The sequence below is a fragment of the Vipera berus genome (assembly GCF_964194415.1).
Source record: "Vipera berus genome assembly, chromosome: 2".
NCBI classification, from domain to species: Eukaryota; Metazoa; Chordata; class Lepidosauria; order Squamata; family Viperidae; genus Vipera; species Vipera berus.
In genome coordinates, this window is record NC_138203.1 from 105414290 (window position 1) to 105435264 (window position 20975).

Here is a 20975-nt window from a genome sequence, read left to right on the forward strand (position 1 = left end):
GAAATATATTTTAGGCCAGGGCCATCTATAAATGTACCCATACAGGAAATACATAACAGCAGGAGATTCTTGGACTGAATAGTGTTAAATAAGTTGTTTTATGACAAGAAATGAGTCATATAGACACAGAAGATCTTCTTGTTGCAGAACACAGACACCAAGAGGCACAAAATTATCAGCTCTGGGTTTATGTCTCCTGCTTAAATAGACTTGGATCAACAGATTTAGAGCAGTTCATTCCCCAGCCTTGCAATTAATATACCCCTGCTCTAGATAGTTTGCATGCATGGTCTTGGCAACAAAATTTATGACACGTGACATTCTCTGCCATAAACAAATGTTCTTGACATGTTTTGATTTATTTTGATTTAACTTTAATGTTCATTAATCACAAAAAATACATTATATCTGAGAATGTGTTATGGTGTTATCGTAAGTTTGTATCAGAAGTCCTCTCTGCTGTTAATGAAAATAATACAGAAATCTTTTTGAGATGATCTTCTTTGATTTAGCTATCTTTAGTTTATTTTGGTAAGCAACTAAAGATTTGAAGAGGAAATATCAGTAGAAGCTGTTAGTTAAACCAGTAATTGTCTAGTTTGGGAGGGGATGAAGGGGTCTCTCTCTCTCTCTCTCTAATTGCAACAATAAATGAAAAAAATGTGCCATCTTTACAAAAAAATTGGTAGCTATCTTTTGGTTCAGAGGGCTGCATCCAATGGCAGATTCTGGAGCCAGATGCTAAAAATATATTTACATTCACAAAATTATATAGTGTGCAATCATTTCCCATCTCAGAGTCCCCACTGATACTAGAAAGAACCCCAAAGAAACTTTTGAGCCAAGAGGATGAAATGGGAATGGGAAGAAATAACACTTCCTTTTCCTATTCAGAAATCTTTCGCTTTTTCCCGAAATCTTTCTCTTTGCTGATGGCATCGAAGAATGAGTAGAGAAATGACGGGCAAGAGGAATCGTTCCCCCCCTCTCCCAGCCAATAAAAGAAGCAACTATACATTTGTTTGGTATCAAAGAAAAGAGGACAGGGCATCAAGAACAGCAGAAAGCTAATAAGTATGTATTTTTCCATTCATGCATGGAATCATAATTTAGTTTACACTTCTTCAGTAGGCTAATGAGAAACCTGCATGGACACCCAATCCTTTCCAACAATGCCCTTTATCCAATCCAAGTAATTGATGATTTTGGTATAAAAACCATATCCTTTGCCACAATCAAGGCCCCAAGAAACAATGCCTGTGGCCACCCAACGCTGAGTCTCTGGGTCACGCACAGCTAAGGCCCCTCCACTGTCACCCTGACAGGTGTCTTTTCCTCCATAGGGGCTACCAGCACAAAACATGTTGTCTGAGAAGACTGGATCCTTCCCAGAGATCTTCCTTCCTCGCAACCACTCCCGACACGTATCCTGGTTGGCCACTGGGATGGGGGCATATTTCAGCCTGCTAGCAAGGATGTTTTTTTCTACTCCAAAGCCACTGGCATACCCCATCCAACCTTGATGATAATAGGTGGTGTTTCCTGACTCAGGGAGACAGACAGGCAGCATGTCGCGGCCAAGGGTCACTGGATCCCTCAACTCAATGAGTGCGATGTCTCCATCAAAGTTATGCTCATCCTTTGGATTGTAGTCTGGATGCACAAAGAGTCTGAGAATTGGTTTATTTCCTACTTTGTACAGTTCAGTCACATCTGTGTGACCCAGGAAAATTTCAGCCTTCTCTGCTACCTGTTCAGGGGTCAGTATCTCTGTGTCATTCTCTTTATCTTTTGGGTACACAACGTGGGCAGCTGTCAGAATCCAGCGATCACCCAGCAGTGCCCCTCCTGCTCGTCCACCGATGACCGTCATAGCTTGCCATGGGAAACTGCCTCGTGGGGCATTCTTCCCACCAATAATGCGCTGGACTTCGACGATAGGGTGGTCTGGCTTTCCACACACTGTGAAAAGAGAGAGAATGTTCAGAAAGGCTGCAGCCCTCTTGACCTCCCCTTAAGCAAACTTTCCTTATTTGTCCACCTTATCTTTCCTTAAACCACATCAGAGCCAGCCTCTTAATCAACTTCTTCTTTAGTTCTTGTTAATCCATTAACTTGCTGCTGTCCCCTTTTTGAGCTAAAAATGTCAGGTATCAATAACTCTCTCATTACACTACCAGAAAAGGAAACAGACAGGATCCTGCTACATTTGGCAAAGATAGCCACCAGAACTGGGCACCTAAAGCCTGCCAGTAACTGTTTGTGTGGCTTATTCTTCTTTCTCCATGCTTTCCTGGCACCTATGACTTAATCTTCCTATTAGGACTATCTTGGGTGCTATTCTTGTTCGTCTTTCTGGACCCACAAAAGAAGTGAGAACTGACAAAAAAAAAACAGACCTCAAAGGTCTCAGACTGATTTTTTTAAAAAATTCTCAGCAAAGATTTTTAAACAGAAATACTGGTTGTGGTTATTTAAAAAAACATCTGAGAATTGCGATAGGCTTTATCAATATGCTTCTTTTCTATGTTTTGATGTCTGCTTTTTTGTTTTTGCTATCCTCCTTTTATTTACAGAAGTTAATTTTAAGAAGCGAATGAGAACCGAAACTAATCTCAGGGCTGGATCCAGAATCCCATCTCATTCTTGTAGGTCAAATAACAATGGAGGTGGACATGATGCCTGCTTCCTCTCTGCCTCTTCTGGTTCTACGACCTGCTAGTCTTCTGGCACCAACATCAGCTCTGACTGCTGGGAAGAGGTGAAATCATGTGCTCTAACAATATGAAAGAAGAAAAATCTTTGGGCATGATTTACCTGGCAGACACATTGGAATGTCATTATGATCAATTTGATCCTTCCAGGAACCCTCAGCTGAGCAGGTGTAGATACCTAAAGGAGAAACAAAAACAAGAATAGTGGGACCAAATATTGAATGCTCAATGGTTTTTGTTTATTTTTGAACATTTTATTGTTTTTTTAACCATAGATGTTTTATGTTCTTTTTTTGCGTATCTGAACATCTTACAAGTGCAATGAGATTGAAATCACTCACTCACTCAAACAAACAAACAAATCAAAAAATACATTTATTGTTGTCCAATGTGTTTTGACACCAAGTACTCTAGCCCACAATGAGTCCATCGAGGTTGGGCAGCTAAAACCAATTTAAATAAATAAAATAAATATTATTTTTCTGGCTATAATAAATTTATTTAAAGAATTAACAGCGTCAAATCAGATGCCCAAGAGCCATCGGTTATTGCTTCATTACCATCTTTTATGTTATTTTAAAAAGAAAATAATATTTATTTATTAAATTGATATGCCCACCCATCTACCAAAAGAAACTCTGGATGCCAGATAAAAATAACATAATACAATTATTTTTTTAAAAAGCATTAAAACAATAAAGGCACTATTGAGGTCCTGCCAGAACTTCATCCATAAATCGGGCATCTTGTGCCAGCTCCATCAACATCCTGGCCCCAGTTCTGAGGGGGAAATCCAGGTTTTTGCTGTTTTCCAAAAGGCCAACAAGGGTCAAGTCCATCCATATCTCTAGGGAAGGCTGTTTCGTAAGGCAGCCTCAATGAGTTTCACCAAGGCAACCTGGAGCAGGCCCAGCCTTCCTCCCCCGCCCCCCACCTCTGCTCTTCCCCCCCATCCAAACATTTGGTAAAGAAGATACACATACAAAAGCAAGGTAATTTCTCGGCTGCTGGTTTGCCAAGTTTCCCATGCACTGCTGCAGCTTGAACTGCTTGCGCTGGGCTTGCATGGATCTGGCTATGCAGGGCCTCACCTTTTCCTGGGGTGTTGAGCAGGCGATAATAGGGTTCATTACAGCGGTACTTGATAACTGACTCATAGTTGTTATTTTTTGTTGCTGATACAAAATTAAATGCCCCGTTTTTCAGAAGTTTAGGTTCACCGCAATTCACAACTGCAAGACAAAACACATGAGATGAAAAGAAGCCTCTCCCTCCGGGATTTCCCAGGGATCAGAAATGATCACAACCCAAGACCAGCAGTCTCACTGGAATTTTTCATTTCTTTCTCAGGCTATGATTAATGGTATGTCATAACTCAAATCCTGCCCTAACAGAACAAAGTTTCTGTTTTAGGTCTTATTTAGTGAAGAAGATCAAAACTTTGTGTGAGATGCGGCAGTATCAATCACTAGTTTGCTTTGTTTTTAAATGAGAAGCGAAGGAGAGGATTAGCTTATGTCCCTGCTGTTAGTTATCCAAATTACTTCTCCATATGAAGAAATTCTTTTTCATGCACAGGCAAAAAGATACCAAATCCTTAAGACAATTCAGAGCATGGTTTAGCAGGCAGGCATAAAGAAATAAAAGAAATTCTTCTCAGGATTGTCAGATCAGGTATTGGCAGCATGTAGAAAATAAAGAGCATAAATCTAAGAGCCGATTTCCACAATATAGGAGAGTTTCCTTGTTTGCACAATTGCAGCAAAAACATCCCAGCAACCTTCCCCCCCCTCCCGGATACTTCCTCCTGGTGTTCCTTTCATCTCATTGCTATCTTAATGTCACCCTTAGCCACATCTGTGCTAAAGTAGCATTATTATTATTTTTTGTCTTATCTCAGCACAGGTATTGCTATGGATAGAATCAGATGGGTTTCATTGACCATTCTGTTGGTAGCATAGCTAGGTGACGCCTGGGAAGAGATTAGCTATAGAGGCATATCTAATGGTTTTTTTTTAATGAATCTGCCACCTCTCCAGTTTCTGGACATTATCTTCTAGGGCCCTTCTTTTATTTTATTTTATTTTTTTCATTTAAGAATTACAGAGGCTACTTCTTTTAAACTGGGATCTCCTCCCTACCCCCCACATACATTGGGGTTCTGAGCTGAACCCAGCTTGGAGACATGGATCAGCTGAACAAAAGTTGACAAATGAAGGTGTTCCTGTCAGTTATGATTTAGATTACTTTTAAATATCTTAGCATTATTATTAAATAGTGCTAAAAGTCCAAAAGGAGCTTGATTATCAGCTGATACCAGCTAATAATCAGGTTTCGTTCAACACACTTTTGTAAAATCAGAGTGAGTTTTGAAAGATCGCTAAACTTTCCTGTTTAACTATAGATAAAAATTTGCCTCCATCCCTGGTCTACGCTCTGTCACACATAAAGGAGAGTGATTGCCTGAATTTTTATATGCTGAGTAACATTTGATAGGAGCAGAAGGAAGCAAAGCCAGGAGAATCCGGCAATCACTCTCTGAGGCATGCCTCATACACCATAAATAAGGGCTGCTCCAAGATAAGGACAGACAGTGAAGGCAAGGCAGCAAGCTCTATGCTGGTATATTCTTCTGGCTCAGAATTGGTACACCATGAAGAAGAGTCCTATTTATTGCCCAGTATAGATTGAATGAACACAGTGGACTATCTTGTGGACAGAGGCAGCAAAAGGCTTCTCACTGCCATGGGCAATGAAGATTCCCAGCTCCAGCCCTTCGATGCCAGGAGTCATGAAAAAGGTCTCCAGAATTTGGGGAACTTGATCCGCTTAGGTAGTATTGCAGGCAACAAGTAGGAAAGACTAACTACTCACTTTCACATCGGGGCATAGAACGATGCCAGGTCCCATCATGTTGGCAGACAGAGGTAAAGGATGTCAGGTGTTCTTTACCCTACTCAAAAGAAAAACAACTAGCAATCAACTTAATACCTTTGTTGATGGTCCTGCCGACTGAGGTTCAAATCAGACTAGAGATGCAACCTTAGGAAAGTTTTGTTTGGCAGTGGCAGATGGGGTAGGCTGTGCATGGGGTTTTGCCTTAGGGTTAGGGTTAGGGTTAGCATTTCTCCTTATTGGAATCTGTGGTTAGGAAGAAGAAAATCTTTCTCTTTTCAAAAATGTAAAGAGGATCCCTCGCCCATGTTACTGACACCATTCTGGGACTGACAACATTGCCAAAGCCAAAAGCAATCCATCTTCATATCTCTGATCCCCATTTCCCCCCCCCCCATAATTATTACTCAAAAAGGGGGGGTCTTCAGAAACCTTATGAAAACAAGTTTTCAGATTTGGGTTTTTCTGCATGAAAAAAATATCTTAATTATAAAGAGGATCAATTGTTGCCATTAGTTTTAGACTGAACTTGCTATTGGACAAGCTGTAATGATTGTACGTTTATACCAGTTGGAGAATTCTTTTTAATTAAAATCTGGGAGTCTGGGGTAACAAATGTAATCTTACAAGAAAATAGGCTGGGAGGAGGCTCACTAGTCTTCCCTAGTTAATATATGACTGGTTAGAGTTATTCAGTAGTGTGAAAACATGAGAACAGCTTGCGGTTTTGTTCTCTCTGTTACACTTTCGATTTCTCCAATTTCTTCTCTCTGCTTTATTAACTATTTAAAAATTGCGCAATTGGCAACTCTCTCAGAAATCCAAGTACAGTTTGACCTCTTTCTTTTGCATGGGGAAGGCATTATTTTGTTTTTTCATGCCTTGACACACATCTTAATTTGCTTCCATGAAAAAGAGTAAGAGATGTAGAAAGAAAGGAAAGCTTTTAGATGAAGCAACAAGGTCATTGCAAGAAAAAAGCTTATAAGAGATAAAAATAATAAAGCACTCAGATGAATAAGGCTCACCTCCATCAAGTTATATCCAGTTTTGCAGCTGACAATGAAGTAGTCTTGGTATTGATACAGAGGTTGTGGGTCCTTGATGATGGTGAAGGCATCCTTTGTCACAGGCTGTGGGCAGCGGATCCCTATTGGAGATGAGAAAGAAATGAAGGAAGCAGCAGCAGAAAAGTCATTCATTACCTTTTAAAGTATTGGATGGGAAATAATTACTTTCTATAGTGTACGAAATCTTCCACCCTTGGCTGTATCCTGATTCATCTGTGAGAAAAGTGACATCTACTGAAGAACTATTGGTTTCAATGGTTCTCGGAGGCACTTTGCCACAGAATTCACCAATCTGTTTCATGCCAGCATGGATCTAGTAAGAAATTGAAGTTTCAGAAATGAATAGTCCATCGGTCAGAAGAAGATGTTACATGAAATGGGAAACAAACTTACTTGGGAGATTTGGCTATAAGCTTCCATCGTGTTATGAACAAAAGCTTATTAGAATGAAAAAGGCATCCCAAAATTTGACTTGTGCCAATTTCAGAATATAGTTTTTCTATATGGTTATTAGAATTGCATTTTAATACCTTTTGAATATTTCTATTAAAATCAACCAACTAACCGTCAATCAAAAGTTATCTATCCATAGGTTCAAATTTAATTTCTCTCTACTATAAATAAGGTAGAACTTATAGCAAAGACATTTAAATGTCACTGAAATATTTCTCTTTTTGCTTGTTTTGATGGATTTCCCATAATAATTTCTTTATTATTTCTTTACTTAATTTCTATAGCTACCCATCTCAGCTCATTGTCTCTAAATTTTGGTTTTTCGTGTTAGCTCTTTTATATAATTATTTGGCTTTTTCTTAAAATTATCTTTTTATATTAACTTTTGATTTCATTGCTAGTTGTTGCATTTTAATGTTTCATTTAATTTAATGTTTTGAATTTACTTGTTTATTTTTTATTTTGTGTATCCCTTAACATATTTTCTAAAAATTAAATAATTTAATAAATAATTCAGTAGTAAATATATATACATAATTATTAAGGCAAAATGATTGAATAAATGTTCATATTATGGCGTGCAGGGAAAGCCTTTCTATTTGTAGTAACAAAAGCTTTTTGACTGTGGGAAATCACACTCCCCCCAAGAAAGAAATATTTTGGGGAATATTAAAAAGACAGAATATTATATTTCCTCAAAGGAATAATGGAGAAGTTCTTAAATGGCAGAAACTCCCCCCCCCCAAATCTATCTGCCCCAAGCAAAGGCCAGGTCTGTAGAAATGCAGATTTGATAATCCTTTCAGAAAGATTGGAGCCAGGAATCTTAGAGCTGATGGGATTAGAAAGACAAAGATCCCTATAACCAACAACCCCTCACCCAAAAAATCCAACACAGGACATAGCCATCAACCACAGCCCCAGGGATATAGGACATGACATTTAGGGCATAATAGGATTAACCCATCACCATCAGAATACTAAAAGGGCACACTGATCCTCAGGTCAAAGTTCATGCCACAGGAATAACTCCAAACGCAAAAGCCCAAGAAGGCATAAACACCCACCACTCCCAGAAACATGTGGTCAGCTGCTCCAGAGCCACATGTCTTGTGGTTCTGTTCTTCAATAAACTACAACCTTCTTTCTAAAGCTGTCTCCATTGTGTTTATTCCCGGCTTGGATTGGACCCTGATGAATATTTTTCTTTCAACATGACAATAGTGTGAAGTGAACAGCAATATGAAACTCAGAGAAACAAACAGAAGGTGCCCAATCTGATAGTCTTTTGAGATTTCCCCTTTGGATTAACTATGGGGCAGTGTGTTGCCTGCTTTGTAACAGTGAAAGCACTTGATGTGTACTTGTGTTCTACTTGTACACTTGTAATACACAAAATATTACCTGAGTCATTTGTTCTGTAATAGGCATTTTAGAAGAAGCCAAGCTCCCTGGAACAACTCACCCTATCTGCAATAGAGTTTACTTTAAAATGTAAATGGAATATGGACAATATTGGACAATATTCTAGCTATTTCCATAGAACTTTCTTAGGAAAACCCAAAAAGTTTAATTCCACAATGAGAACCTGGAACAGACTGAAGCAATCCTTGAAGCTTCTCTATTCCTCATCTATCATTCATTATAAGATTGACCCAAGTACTGAATGGCAATACTAGTTAGGAATTTATCAATCTGCAGTACCTTAAGCTGGTCATAAGGGCAACGGACTTGCTGATGGTCATCAATTTCAAATGGCTGCAAGAACTTGAGAATAATGGTCATCCCTTTCTCTACCCGTATGCTGTAATTACACTGCAAGTTAGGTGGATAAGGCTCAGGATATCCAGGGCTTGACAAATACCCAAAGGTTTCTGTGAACAGTTCATTGCTGCAATCCACTGCAGAGGAAGAAACAAAAGAAGATTCACGGGAAGGAAAACTCATATCAGCTCATCGGCAAAGCAGCGGGTGGTATATTTCTGGGACCTATTTCTTTTCCTATGGCATTGCAAACCTGGAATAGCACCTTGATGGCATTACAGACAAGGGTTATCGGCCCTTTGAGATAGACTAGATGAGAAATCAGAAACCCCAGGATTTATAGGATTGCTAGTCACAATTGAAAGGTGTAATAGCAGAATTTTAAAGCCATTCCAAGATTTCCTCTGCTGCTTCTCATACCAAAGGGAATCAAGGCAGGGGTTGTTCTGAATTTCATTTTCATATTTTCTCCTCTCCTTTCCCAGAACTAAATTGTCACTTCTCCATTAATGACTCCTGCAAACTTGCTGAATGTTATCTTGCATTCTTCCATATTGGTATTCTTCTGGCCATTGCTCTACATGAGCTCCCTGTTCTCTCCAGTATTCCGCTTTCTTGGGTGATCATGTGGACTCACCTTTGCAAGAGTGCCCATCACTCTGGAGTTGGTAGCCAGGCTGGCAAGAGCAGAAGTAGCCCCCTATATAGTTGTGACAGAAATGCTGGCATTGAGGACCATCTTCAATGTCATTTCTGGGGGCACACTCATCTAGATCTAGAGGATGAGATGAAAGCAGGAAACATAATAGTTTACAGGATTTTATTAATTTTGCATTTAAGGTCAGTTCATTCTTTTGCTCTTGAGCAGAAAAACATTCACAAGGCAGCTGTTTCTAGGGCAGCTTCCCCAGTAAAAGAAGAAACCCTGCTTATGATCTATTATAATACATCTGCTTGCTCATATGTGCTGCACCTCAGCTGGAGATTAATGGTTACTAAAAATCTTATTCCTTCACTGGCAAATATTTATAGATAGCTGCAATGTTGAGAGGGTCTGCTGTTCTTCACTTAGCATGTCCAAATTGCAAATCTTTACTGGCTATGACAGAACTGCAGGTATGAAATAACAATTTAAGCAATACAGTTAAAGTCTCCTGTGACCCAAAGCCCCCAGTTCCTGAAGACATGAGAAAATCCACACGGCACATCCACACGGTGGTTTTCATTTACAATAGTTGCAGCTTCCTGCAGTCATGTGATCAGGATTTGCAACCTTCCCAGCCAGCTTCCAACAAGCTAAATTAGTGGGAGGAAGCAGGGAAAATTGCAAACCATGATCATGTGATGTCTTGCTTAATGACAATGCTGTTTCACTTAATGACTGTGGCTAAAGGTCATAAAATCGAGTCTGGTTGCATGATGCCTCTATTAACGATGGTGTCACTTAACAATGAATTTTCCAACTCCATTCTGTAGAATTAGGATTTTCCGCTTGATCTTGCAACACTTCTTGCAGTATTGGATTCTCTCATCTTTCCATCTGAATGAAGCCGCTTAACAGGCAAGTCATCTAAGGATTTCAAATGGGATGCCTTGTCTCACCAGGTAAAGGCATGAAGGTGCTGAACTGGTGCCTGTAGTGTTAGAGCTAATAATAAGTTGAATCATGATAAAGAGGTGCTGTTTGGAATATGTGGTCTTCAGGAAATGTAATGTTTTTGATATGGGTATATTGCCCTAAAAAAGAAAATGTATAGTACTCATTTGTCACTGGAGCCTCAGGCACGCTTGGTGTCTTGGCATATTCTTCATCCATTCAAGTTCACCAATTTGTACTATTTCTGGACAGGGACAGCCTAAGTGCTAGTAAGCTTCTCACTGGGTATTTACACAAGGTTATCTGTTGAGCTACCTTTGAAGACAATTTAGCAATTTCAATTGCTGCAAACTAGAGATGCCAGAATTTTCACCTGTATGTTCACATGCCAGGTCATCCAGTATATAAAGGCAGTATTTGCATGGTAGCATCACTATGTATGTGTCATCAGCTCATGTCATCACTACTTTGCTGCAGATGCCTCTGGCTATATCTACATATACCACTACCCAGAGATAGACACGAACCTTGGAAACTGTATTTCCCAACCTCATTTATACTGAGCTAATTAAAACAGAGTATTTTTAAATAGTGTGAGATGCTTCTTCTTCCCAGATTTCTTCCCATCTGGGCTGAATTGCTATTTATGAGCTAAGCTCTCCACTGAGTTACCTACTCTTTCTTGACTGTTTATGTTTATGTCCTCTTCTGTTCCTTTCCTCCCACCCTAAATATTTCTCATTAACAAGCCTTGACTGATCTTGCAAAGTGAGGCTGGGTCAGTTTCTATACTCACCCACGGCTTGATAATAAGCTAAGAATCCCTTATAGGAAACTACAATGCCGTTCTCCTCATTAGAGAAGTCAGACTGGAACAGGAGCCGCATTCGATTGTTGGTAGAGAAAAACTCCTTGTCTCGTGGGTGGTTGCCTGTGGCAGAGTCTACCTGGCCACAGAACCGGCCTAAGTCCTTCTTGTTTGCTGTGATCTGCCAGAGTCCAAGGAGAGAAGGAAAGAAACATTAGAAACTAGAGAGCTTCTTGGCCAGGATCCAAAATATCTTCAATTAATCTGACACATACTGTACATGGGGTATTGAACTATAATCCTTTAAAAACAGTCCATGCAGAAAGCATCTTGCCGATTTGGATTGAAACAAGGGGAATTTGGAAAACAAATTGAGTTGCAGAAAGTTGGTGTGTTATAGAAGAAGAAGGAAGGAAATCAAAATTCCCTCTAGTAAGCATTTTCTTGCAACTAAATGTTAAATTTAAGTTTACTGACAAAGAATTAAAAGGAGACTCTTTAATCGAAGGCTCCTAGATTGGGGCTGAAAGGCAAAAGCGGAAGCAGTATGCTCTGTCCCATATTTGGGTAGACCAGGTGGCTCTGATAGACCAGTTTCACTGGAAAACACTTGCAACTAAATCTGAGCTCAAATACAAAAAAGTGTGAGGAGAATAATAAAGAAGACAAGAAGGACCTCGTGATGCAAAGTCCAGTGAATACAGTAACATCTGACCCTTTAGAAGCAGCAGAGATCCTTAGTGCTTTTTTTCTAAAAAAAAAAAAAAGTGCCAGAACTCTCATCTTGGCGGGCGCAGGAGGTGGGGGGGCGGGGGGCGGTGCTGCTGCGGTCACGGGTGTGAGGGGTGTTGGCGGTGGGCTGCCCCCCGGGGCCAGAGCCAGTGCAGCTGGTGCTGTGGGAGCAGCAAGGCCCGCTCTATATGGCAGGGCTGCACGGGGCGGGTGGCGGAGGCGGTGTGGGCCAGGCAATGCAGGGCGGCCACTTAGGCGTGCAGGGCGAAGTGACGGTGGCGCAGGTCCAGCACCAGGTAGGCCACCAGCCTGGCTGACATGGGTAAGCACAAGGAAGGAGTGCACATGGACTCCGCAGAACCCACCTCCCACTCTTTGTCCTCTCTTACTTACCTAGTTGAGATGGTGTAGTTGGGCAGCAGGGAGGGATGCAAAGTTCCTGCCTACTCACCTTTGCTGCAGACAACTTGCCGGTGCAACGTTTGCCAGCCAGGTCTTTTGGTGCGCTCAGCAGCAATTCCTATTGGCTTTCAAAAGCCAATAGGCTTTTGAAAGCCAATAGAGGGAGTAGCATAGCTTGTGCAAAAGCTTTTTTGTGTTTGTGTGTGCAAAAAAAGGTGCTGGAATGCCATTCTGAGCGTTCTATGAGAAAAAAGCCCTGCTTTTATGTTTTAATCTTATGATTTTAAATATATATTTTTTTCTATTGTAACTTGCCCCATACCTCGCCATGTGGATTGCATACAAATATTATATACTGTAATCGGTAAATAAAGGTAGAACATATGTTAAATATACATCAAATGATAATATGCTTCCCTACAAAGTCAATTCTTGCTCAATGACAGACCAAGGAGTTAACTCGGAAAGGCAAGAGGAAAATCTAGAAGAGATCTGTGCAACTTGTAGGCCCACACTGATAAATTAAAAATCTTTGTGGTCTGCAAAGGAATGCTGGTGGGCTAATCAATGATTTGGTAACTAGAGGAGCATCTACAGTGTTGGAGCTTGTGGTCATGGTAAGCCATGGAGGCACTAGGCAACATGACTTTCAGGGTAGTGTTGGTGATTTTATTACTTTAAAAAAAAAGTCTGTGCTCTGTCCAAGGCTGCTTGGTAGGCTGCATGTGCAGGCCTGGTCTAGAATTTATTTTGGAGCATTCAACTATCTAGAGCAGGCATGTCAAACTCATTTTGTTTGAGGCAATGAGATATTTTTTTTAGTACAATTGCCAAATGCAATAAACTGGTTTTAGGTATATGTTACTGGAAGGAAAAAGCAATCCCTGCTGCGTTACTGATCCCAGAGAAGCATTTGCATGTATGCAGGTATCCTTAGGGTGCCATAGTTATGGATGAGAAATATTGGTTGCAAAATTGGCATTTCTGGATGTAATACAGATATTTTGGACTTATTCTTGTTTCTTTGCATGTTTGATATTTTTAAAAAGGCATATGCTACTGACTACACTTATGCACATGTATAACATCTTTTGCTAGAATACATGACCACTGCTTGTCCGGAACATGAAAAGTGAAAGTTTGTGAGTAAACAAAATTTTAATGTACAGATAATACCACCAGAAATTATTTTAGCCTTTTTAATAAATGTTGTTATTGATGTTAAGCTCACCATGGAAAACATCATATATTGTTATGTATATACTAGGTTAATTATTTAAAGACTGAAGTGCAACATAACTAGATTCTAAATAATCTATTTTTCAAAACACACAACAGTCCAAACAGTAAAAATAAAGTCCAAATTAAGAATAGTTCATTCTTAAGAATTGTTTAATTTAAAGTGGTAAATAGATGGTTAGATTCAAAATAGTTTTCAAGAGTATGTACTAGCATCAGCTAAATTAGACATATTACATTGAGAAAAATGTTTCTCATTTCTTTCCTGTTACCTTTATTGGTTTCATTGCATAGATGTTAACATAGGAAATAGATTATTTTGTTATCTAATTTTACCTTCCAAAAGACAGAAGCAGATGAAAAATGTGAGGTTCTTTCCTGTTGGCTTTTTTGAATTAGCTGTTTTAGATTCTAAAAGTTTAGTTCCTAAAGAAGTAACCCTGTAAATAATTTTAATGTCCTCCTCTAGGGGTAGGCAACCTTGGCTCTTTTATGACTCAAGGACTTCAACTCCCAGAATTCCTGAGCCAGCATGGCTCAGCTTGGAAACCTCTCCCTTTCTCCTCAGCATGGCTAGATCAGAATTTCTGGGAGTTGAAGTCCACGAGTCATAAAAAAGAGGCAAGATTGCCTAGCCCTGCAATAGGCTTAGGATGCCGCTCTGAGCATTCTATGATAAAAAAAAGCCCTGGAGATCCTGATTCCCATCACCACAACCCAGCCTTTCTTCACATACCTTGACAAAGTCATACCGACAGGCCTCAGATGGCTCCAGATCAAATAGCCAAAAACTTAGCTTCACTCTGTAGCCCTTTGGTACTGAAATGTCCCAGGTACTGATGTTGTTGTTGGGGTATGTTTTGGGATAATTTGGGGAAGTGATCTCCCCATAAAGCTTCTTTGTGGTTGGCCTGGAACTGACTGCAGCAAATAAGAAAGCTCCCTGAAGCAGGAAGACAACGGGAGACCTGGCAACACAACACAACATAGGCATGTATGAGAAGACAGAGCCAAAAACCAGAGCATACAAGACCTCTGAAGTGGACACCCTCCCTCTAAACCCAGACACATAAAGTGAAGATTGAATTGGGCAATTGGCACCTTTAAAGAAAATGCATCTATTTCTTTTGAAATATCTTCTCAGTATTGCATACGTAGGACTTACGCATTACAAACCTTGTAACGACTAGCACACATGTGCGGGGAAACCTTTACCTTTACCTTTAATAAATAGAGAAGCTTAGATTTCTAGAATGGTACATGCTCTACGCCCAGCCTATCCAGTCTATAACGGTACAATGATGCTAACATAATCACAGTGTATACTGTATACATATGTATTCCTGGATTAGGGCTATCAGATCTGGTTGTAAATATCCAAATGACCAGTACAAAGCAGTAAATAAGTTCAGAAAATTATCTCATTGCTGTAGTGATAATTGAACTTTTGTAATCAGATCCTATCCTTGTGCCTATGGACTTTCTAGTGAACTGAATCTTGTAATTCCTGGTGGAAACATGGTGTTCTATCCTCCTGCATTAGAATAGTTCCCTTGTTAATCCAGAAGGTGAAAAATCCTTTAGCACGTAGCAGGACAGTATATGGTAGCCTTGAAAACTAGGATCCTTCAGAAGTGCCAGAAATTACAAGAGTGTCAGGACCATTATGGTCTCTGTTGGCAATGCTATGTAGACTAAGCTCTCTGCAAGGATCCTAGAGATAATAAGGAAAGGAGAAAGGCAGCAACAGTCCTTGAGTGGTTTTCAGTTTTGATTGCATCCCCTGTGAAGTAGTTGCTACTCTGATTTGTTTGCTGTTGCTCTACAAAGCTCCTTGGACCCAAAGATCACCAAGTGCTGCGAAGGAACCTGGAGAGGAATTGCTAATTCTAATCCAAAATCCCTGTCTCTGGTCTACATTGGCAATCCTTGGCTTTTCGGTTGAAGATGAGCTAAGGGTCTTGAAGCAAGCCCATTACTTGAATGAAGAAAAGCACTATGTTTTACTTGCTAACCCCGTCTGCATAAGGGGCTCCAGGACTAAACCAGGAACAAGGCACTTTAGCAACACCTTGAGGCTGTATTATATTTATCTAAGGTTAAACCCAGCCCTGCAGTTCCTTCTCAAGCACACCGTAGATATTCTGCGTCCCTGGAGATGTTCTAATATAGATATAGTAAAAAAAGAAATCTCTGCATTTGGTTTTACAAGTAGGCACCTATGCCACCTCCCTTTCCCACAGAAACAACACTCACATGTTCGAAGCTGGACTTAAGCTCTCTTTTCACCCTCCAGTTCTTGAGGTCTGTTCTTGGGAGTTTCAAACAGATTTCAATAAATTCTTAACCCTGTTAGCTATGATTCACAGAGATTCGGGTAGAACACACAGAGTGGGAGGGAAGAGAGATAACTGGTAGTTTCCAGCCATTAGGTAATAGTTATGGCTTTCCTAAGTTGTGTTCTGCTGCCCTCTGCTGTCTACACACACACACACACACACACACACACACACACACACACCAAAAGAGACATTTTTAATATAAATATGTCCACTTAGAGACAGCTGAGTAGTTAGCATAGGTGAGTAGTTAGACGGATAGAATGTTGGAGACATTGTTATTATGTAGAAAAGTCCTCCTCAATGTGATGATAAATAGAAAAATATTGTTATTATTAGTTGTCTGATTTGTATTATAATTTTCATTTTATTGTTTTTATTGTATTTTTGTACTATTTCTATATGGAGCTTTTGAGGGGGATTGAACAGCATATACATTGCAGCAAATAAATGTGTGCATATACACGTAAAATTATACTCTCTGGAATTAAGCTTGGCTCTTGGGGACCACATAGACCTCTCTATGTAGTAGTTTATCTCATCCAAGCATTAACTAGGTTCAATCTTTTTTATCATTTCTGGAGATCAACCAAGGTCAGCATATACAGAGACATTCCAGAGCAGCGTTTCTTAACCTTGGCACCCTGAAGAGGTATGGACTTAAATTCCCAAAATTCTCCAGCTGTAGCTGAAGTCCACTCCATTGTTGGGGTGCCATTCTCCATTCTTCTTCAATTTTGTGGAGTCGAAGTCCACATATGTTCAAGTTGCCAAATTTGAGAAACACTGCTCCAAACAGAGGAGAGGGAGAGAGGGAAAATTTGATCAAAGAGCAATTAATCGCAATGGCTTTTCTAAAACAAGAAAATAAACCAAGACTTCTGATGTGTCATTAAGCCTAATTCAACATGTGCGTTATCAATAGATAGAAAAAAGACAACTTGCTGTATTTATGGATAGTGGAAACATATAGCAATACCTTGTCACAGGTATATACTGTATGTATTATCGAGTCACCTTTAGCAAGATGGGTGGCATATAGGAGAAAGAAAGAAAGAAAGAAAGAAAGAAAGAAAGAAAGAAAGAAAGAAAGAAAGAAAGAAAGAAAGAAAGAAAGAAAGAAAGAAAGAAAGAAAGAAAGAAAGAAAGAATTACCCAATCTATATAGTGCCCAACTCACCATGACAACCTTACCATTCAACTAGTAATCTACTAAAACAGAAATTAACAAAATACCTTCTAGTTGTTAAAGACATCTGTTAAAGACACCTACCATTTATTCATACACACACAACACACACACACACACACACACACCATAGAAAAGGCACATTTCTTTGATATTGATGTTATTGAGGCAAAGAAGAAACATGGAATATGTCCAGCCTGGAAAAGCATAAACCAGAGACAAGAGACCTTGCAATTAACATGAACCTGTGGCATGAGGGCTTTATACAGATGATAACCAGCACTTTGAATAATACACAGAACCCCACTGGAAGCACATCTTGCAAAGTTGTGGTGTTACATAGGTTAACAAGCTACTATCCACAAATGGTAAATACTAATCAGTCAATTAAATATGAGCATACAAAATATGCATTCATTCTACCAGCCCTCCATATTACCAGCTAATTAGGGATGTAATTTTTATTTGTGCTCCTTTTTGCAGATTGTCAAATTGAAAGTTGTGTCCATAGGTCACATATGTTGTTGCAGATATGGTTTACTCACTGCAAACAATAATAATGTCATATATTGCTCCTGGCTAAGCAAAGACTTGCATAATATGTACACCTGGATTGTGTTACATGCAAGAATTGTCAATTTAAAATGACTGAGTTTATTATTCATATGTCCGCAGTTAGAATGGAAGTGAATGTAGCTGGTGCTTTGGAAAGGATGTTAAGAGTGTGATTCAACTAAAACGGAAAAGAACCAGCACATAGAACTTCTAGGTTTGGGATTCCCCCTACATTTCCCCATATAATCTAAGGACTATTTTCTGGTATCTCTGCTGAATGCATTCCTTATTTAACACAATACAAGAGAAGGACCAGGGGAGACAGCATAGCAATGTTCTTATATTTGAGGAGATCTCAGAGTGAGGAGGGGGTCAACCTATTTTCCAAAGCATCTGAAGGCCAGACAAGGAATAACAGATGGAAACTGATTCACCCTGGAAATAAGGATAAATTTTCTGACAGTGAGAACAATCAACCAATGGAACAGACTGCCTTCAGATGTTGTTGGTGCTTCATCACTGGAAGCGTTCAAGAAAAGACTGGACAGTCATCTGTCAGAAATGGTGTAGGGTCTCCTACTTAGGCGGTGGGTTGGAGTAGATGACCTACAAGGTCCCTTCCAACTCTGTTATTCTATTCTAATGTGAAAAGTCCCTTTCCTTCACATTGGTTCTTAGGATTTCTATAATATACAGCATCTTCAGTGCCTACAACTGGAGAAGGAGGGAATAGAATGTCAAGGTGAAATATGACATGGAATTGTCCCTCCTGTGCTGCCTCCCCACCACACACACACACACACACACACACATATGGCAAGAGTTCTACAGGTGTTTATTCAAACTTCCCCCTGAAAAAACAGGTCCTCAGAAAGCACCCTTGTTGCATAGGTCCTGATTCCAAGCTCAGTAGAGCAACAGTCACTGGGTAACCAAGTCCAATGGACACACACAAAGTCAAGGAAAGCAGCCCAGGAATCAAATAGGCCAGGATACAAGGCACAAGCACACAAGGCACAGAACTGGGCACATTGCTCCAGCAACACTCAAGTTCTAAGGGCAGGGTTAAGTAGACAATGCCGGTGCAGCGCTTCATGAGAGATGAGGTTGCCTCCGCATGAGTAGTCTAGCTCAGGGATTTTCAAGGTGGTATGTGTACCACCTGTGGTACTTTGTCACATGGCAGGTGGTATGCAACCATCTCAGAGAAGTGTAGCGGGGAGGGGAATGAGCCGAAGCGACCGAAGCCTGAGGGAGAGGCAGCTGCAGCTGCAGGACTGTCTGGGCTGGCAGAAACCCCAGGAGCTGGCAGGGCTCCACTGATTGGTGCTTCCAAAAGCAGCACAGAGCTGCAGGTGAGCAGAAGAAAAAGGAGAAGAGGAAGGAGAGAAGAGGCTATAAAAGGAGGTGGTTTGGGTGGGAAAGGGGAAAAAAAGACAACAGGGAAAGAGGAGGAGAGCTGAGCAGGCAGGGAGGAAACAGGTACAGAGAAGCAGCAGCAGCTGATGCTGGAAGAAAAGGTCCCCTGGTTCGTTTTCTGCAGCCAGGAGAATGCAATCAGTGCTGAAGCTGGCAGATGAGCAAGTCGGAAAGGAGGTGGGTTTATTTAGTTCTGGATCAGCTGGCAGCTTGATTGGGTTACCATAAGGATTTGTACAGTTTTTACAGCGTTTGTAATTCAGAGGCTCGGTTTGTGCGCTTTGGTTATTGGAATATTTTCGTCTGTATTTTAGGCTAGCAATGAGTCCAAAGTGTTGACTTCTGTAGGTTTAATTCTTTTAAACAAATGTAATTAGTTTTACCCCTTATCCTGAGTCTGTCTATGTCTTTTAGAAAGTTTTCTTTCAAGGTAAACTGGTTTAATTTTAAAGCTAAAGCTTTTTGCAATTGCTGGAGCCTTTCAGTCTCGATTGCAACATTGTGACACATGACACACTGCAGCTTAAAGAAAAAACCCGGGAGTTTATGTGTTTCTTTATTTTGTGAGCCTTTCTTGCTTTGCACTTGATTCCTGTGTCTTTAAGGGTACAGGGAAGGGATTGGGTGGGGGGTGCATTCTTACTACACTGTGGAAAGAGCTCGGAAGGGAGAGAGGAAGAAGGCTGACCAGCTAGCTCAGGGGTCTACAAACTTAGCAACTTTAGACCTGTGGACTTCAACTCCCAGAATTCCTCAACCAGCAATGATGGCTGAGGAATTCTGGGAGTTGAAGTCCACAAGTCTTAAAAGTGCCAAGTTTGAAGACCCCTGAGATAGCTGGTAGTGATGCATATTAATAAACATGGATAAATTCATCATAACATTTGTCAATGCAAAGGGAAAGTGATTCAGCAAAGGAACAGCCACCAAAGAAATTAAAACTGGTGCTTTTTTCCTTTTTTTCTACAGTTTGTAATAGTTTATTAGATTATAGAATAAAATACAAAAATACAAAAGCAAATAGTAGGACACAGTGGGGAGGAAAAAGGGGGGGAAAGTGAGGGGAAGAAGAGAAAAAGAACAGACTTTCTCTGTTGCAGTAGAAGGAAGCATTAACATTGAACCTCAACTTTTTACTTTTCCATAATATTATAAACTAGCTATTTCTATAACAACAAATGAATCTAATCAGTAAAACCCAAAATCCCTAACCCTTTTTTTTAGTCATCAAGTTTTTGACACCTTGCTAAGCACTGGTGGTACTCAAATACTGTCATGTCCTAAAAGTGGTACAATCTATGAAAAGGTTGAAAAGCCCTGATCTAGCTGACTGGCGTTGTGCCTGTCTTCTCCCTGCTCTACCTGTCCTTGAATCAGATGGAGGTGTGGACTCCATCTCCTCCTCATTGTTCACAGGTGGCAGATGCTCCTGGTCCTTGCCCGGAGCCTCTTGGCCAACTTGCTGCAGCTGTGGCTTGCCTCCCTCAGCCTCAGCCTGTCGCTTGTCAGATCGACTCAGCTGAGGCTGCTTCATCAGGCTAGCATTCTCTAAGCCCCGATCTTGGCTCCACGCTTTCCTCTGCAGACTCAAACTCACCCTCCTCCTCTGAATTCGCATCTGGAGAGGGGTCGGGGTAGATCCATGACACCTCTTTAAGGCTGGGCAGAGTAAAGATAGATGTAAACTGCTGTTCTTAGCACTTGGCTAAGCCTGCCTATGTCCATCAATTATTTATTCATTCAGAATAACAGAGTTGGAAGAGATCTTGGAGATCTTGCTCAAGCAGGAGATCCTATAT

General features: G+C 40.3%; 1 protein-coding gene across 1 annotated transcript; it reads right to left on the reverse strand.

Moving 5' to 3' along the window:
* Window positions 1–326: 326 nt before the first annotated feature.
* C1R (complement C1r) lies at window positions 327–16031 on the reverse strand. Its single transcript, XM_081316523.1, has 11 exons — window positions 15931–16031; window positions 14411–14642; window positions 11290–11482; window positions 9534–9671; window positions 8837–9033; window positions 6845–6992; window positions 6638–6759; window positions 5589–5667; window positions 3806–3946; window positions 2818–2892; window positions 327–1962 (listed from the first exon to the last, which is right to left on the reverse strand). Coding segments are annotated over exons 1-11 (2157 nt in total). The 5' UTR covers window positions 15933–16031; the 3' UTR covers window positions 327–1132.
* Window positions 16032–20975: the final 4944 nt, after the last annotated feature.

Coding starts and splice junctions, on each gene's coding strand:
- C1R (XM_081316523.1), bottom strand. Junction 6,993..8,836: donor GCCCTTATGACCAGCTTAAG/GTACTGCAGATT, acceptor ATTTCTTACTAG/ATCCATGCTGGCATGAAACA. Junction 2,893..3,805: donor GCTCAACACCCCAGGAAAAG/GTGAGGCCCTGC, acceptor TTTCTCCTTTAG/GTATCTACACCTGCTCAGCT.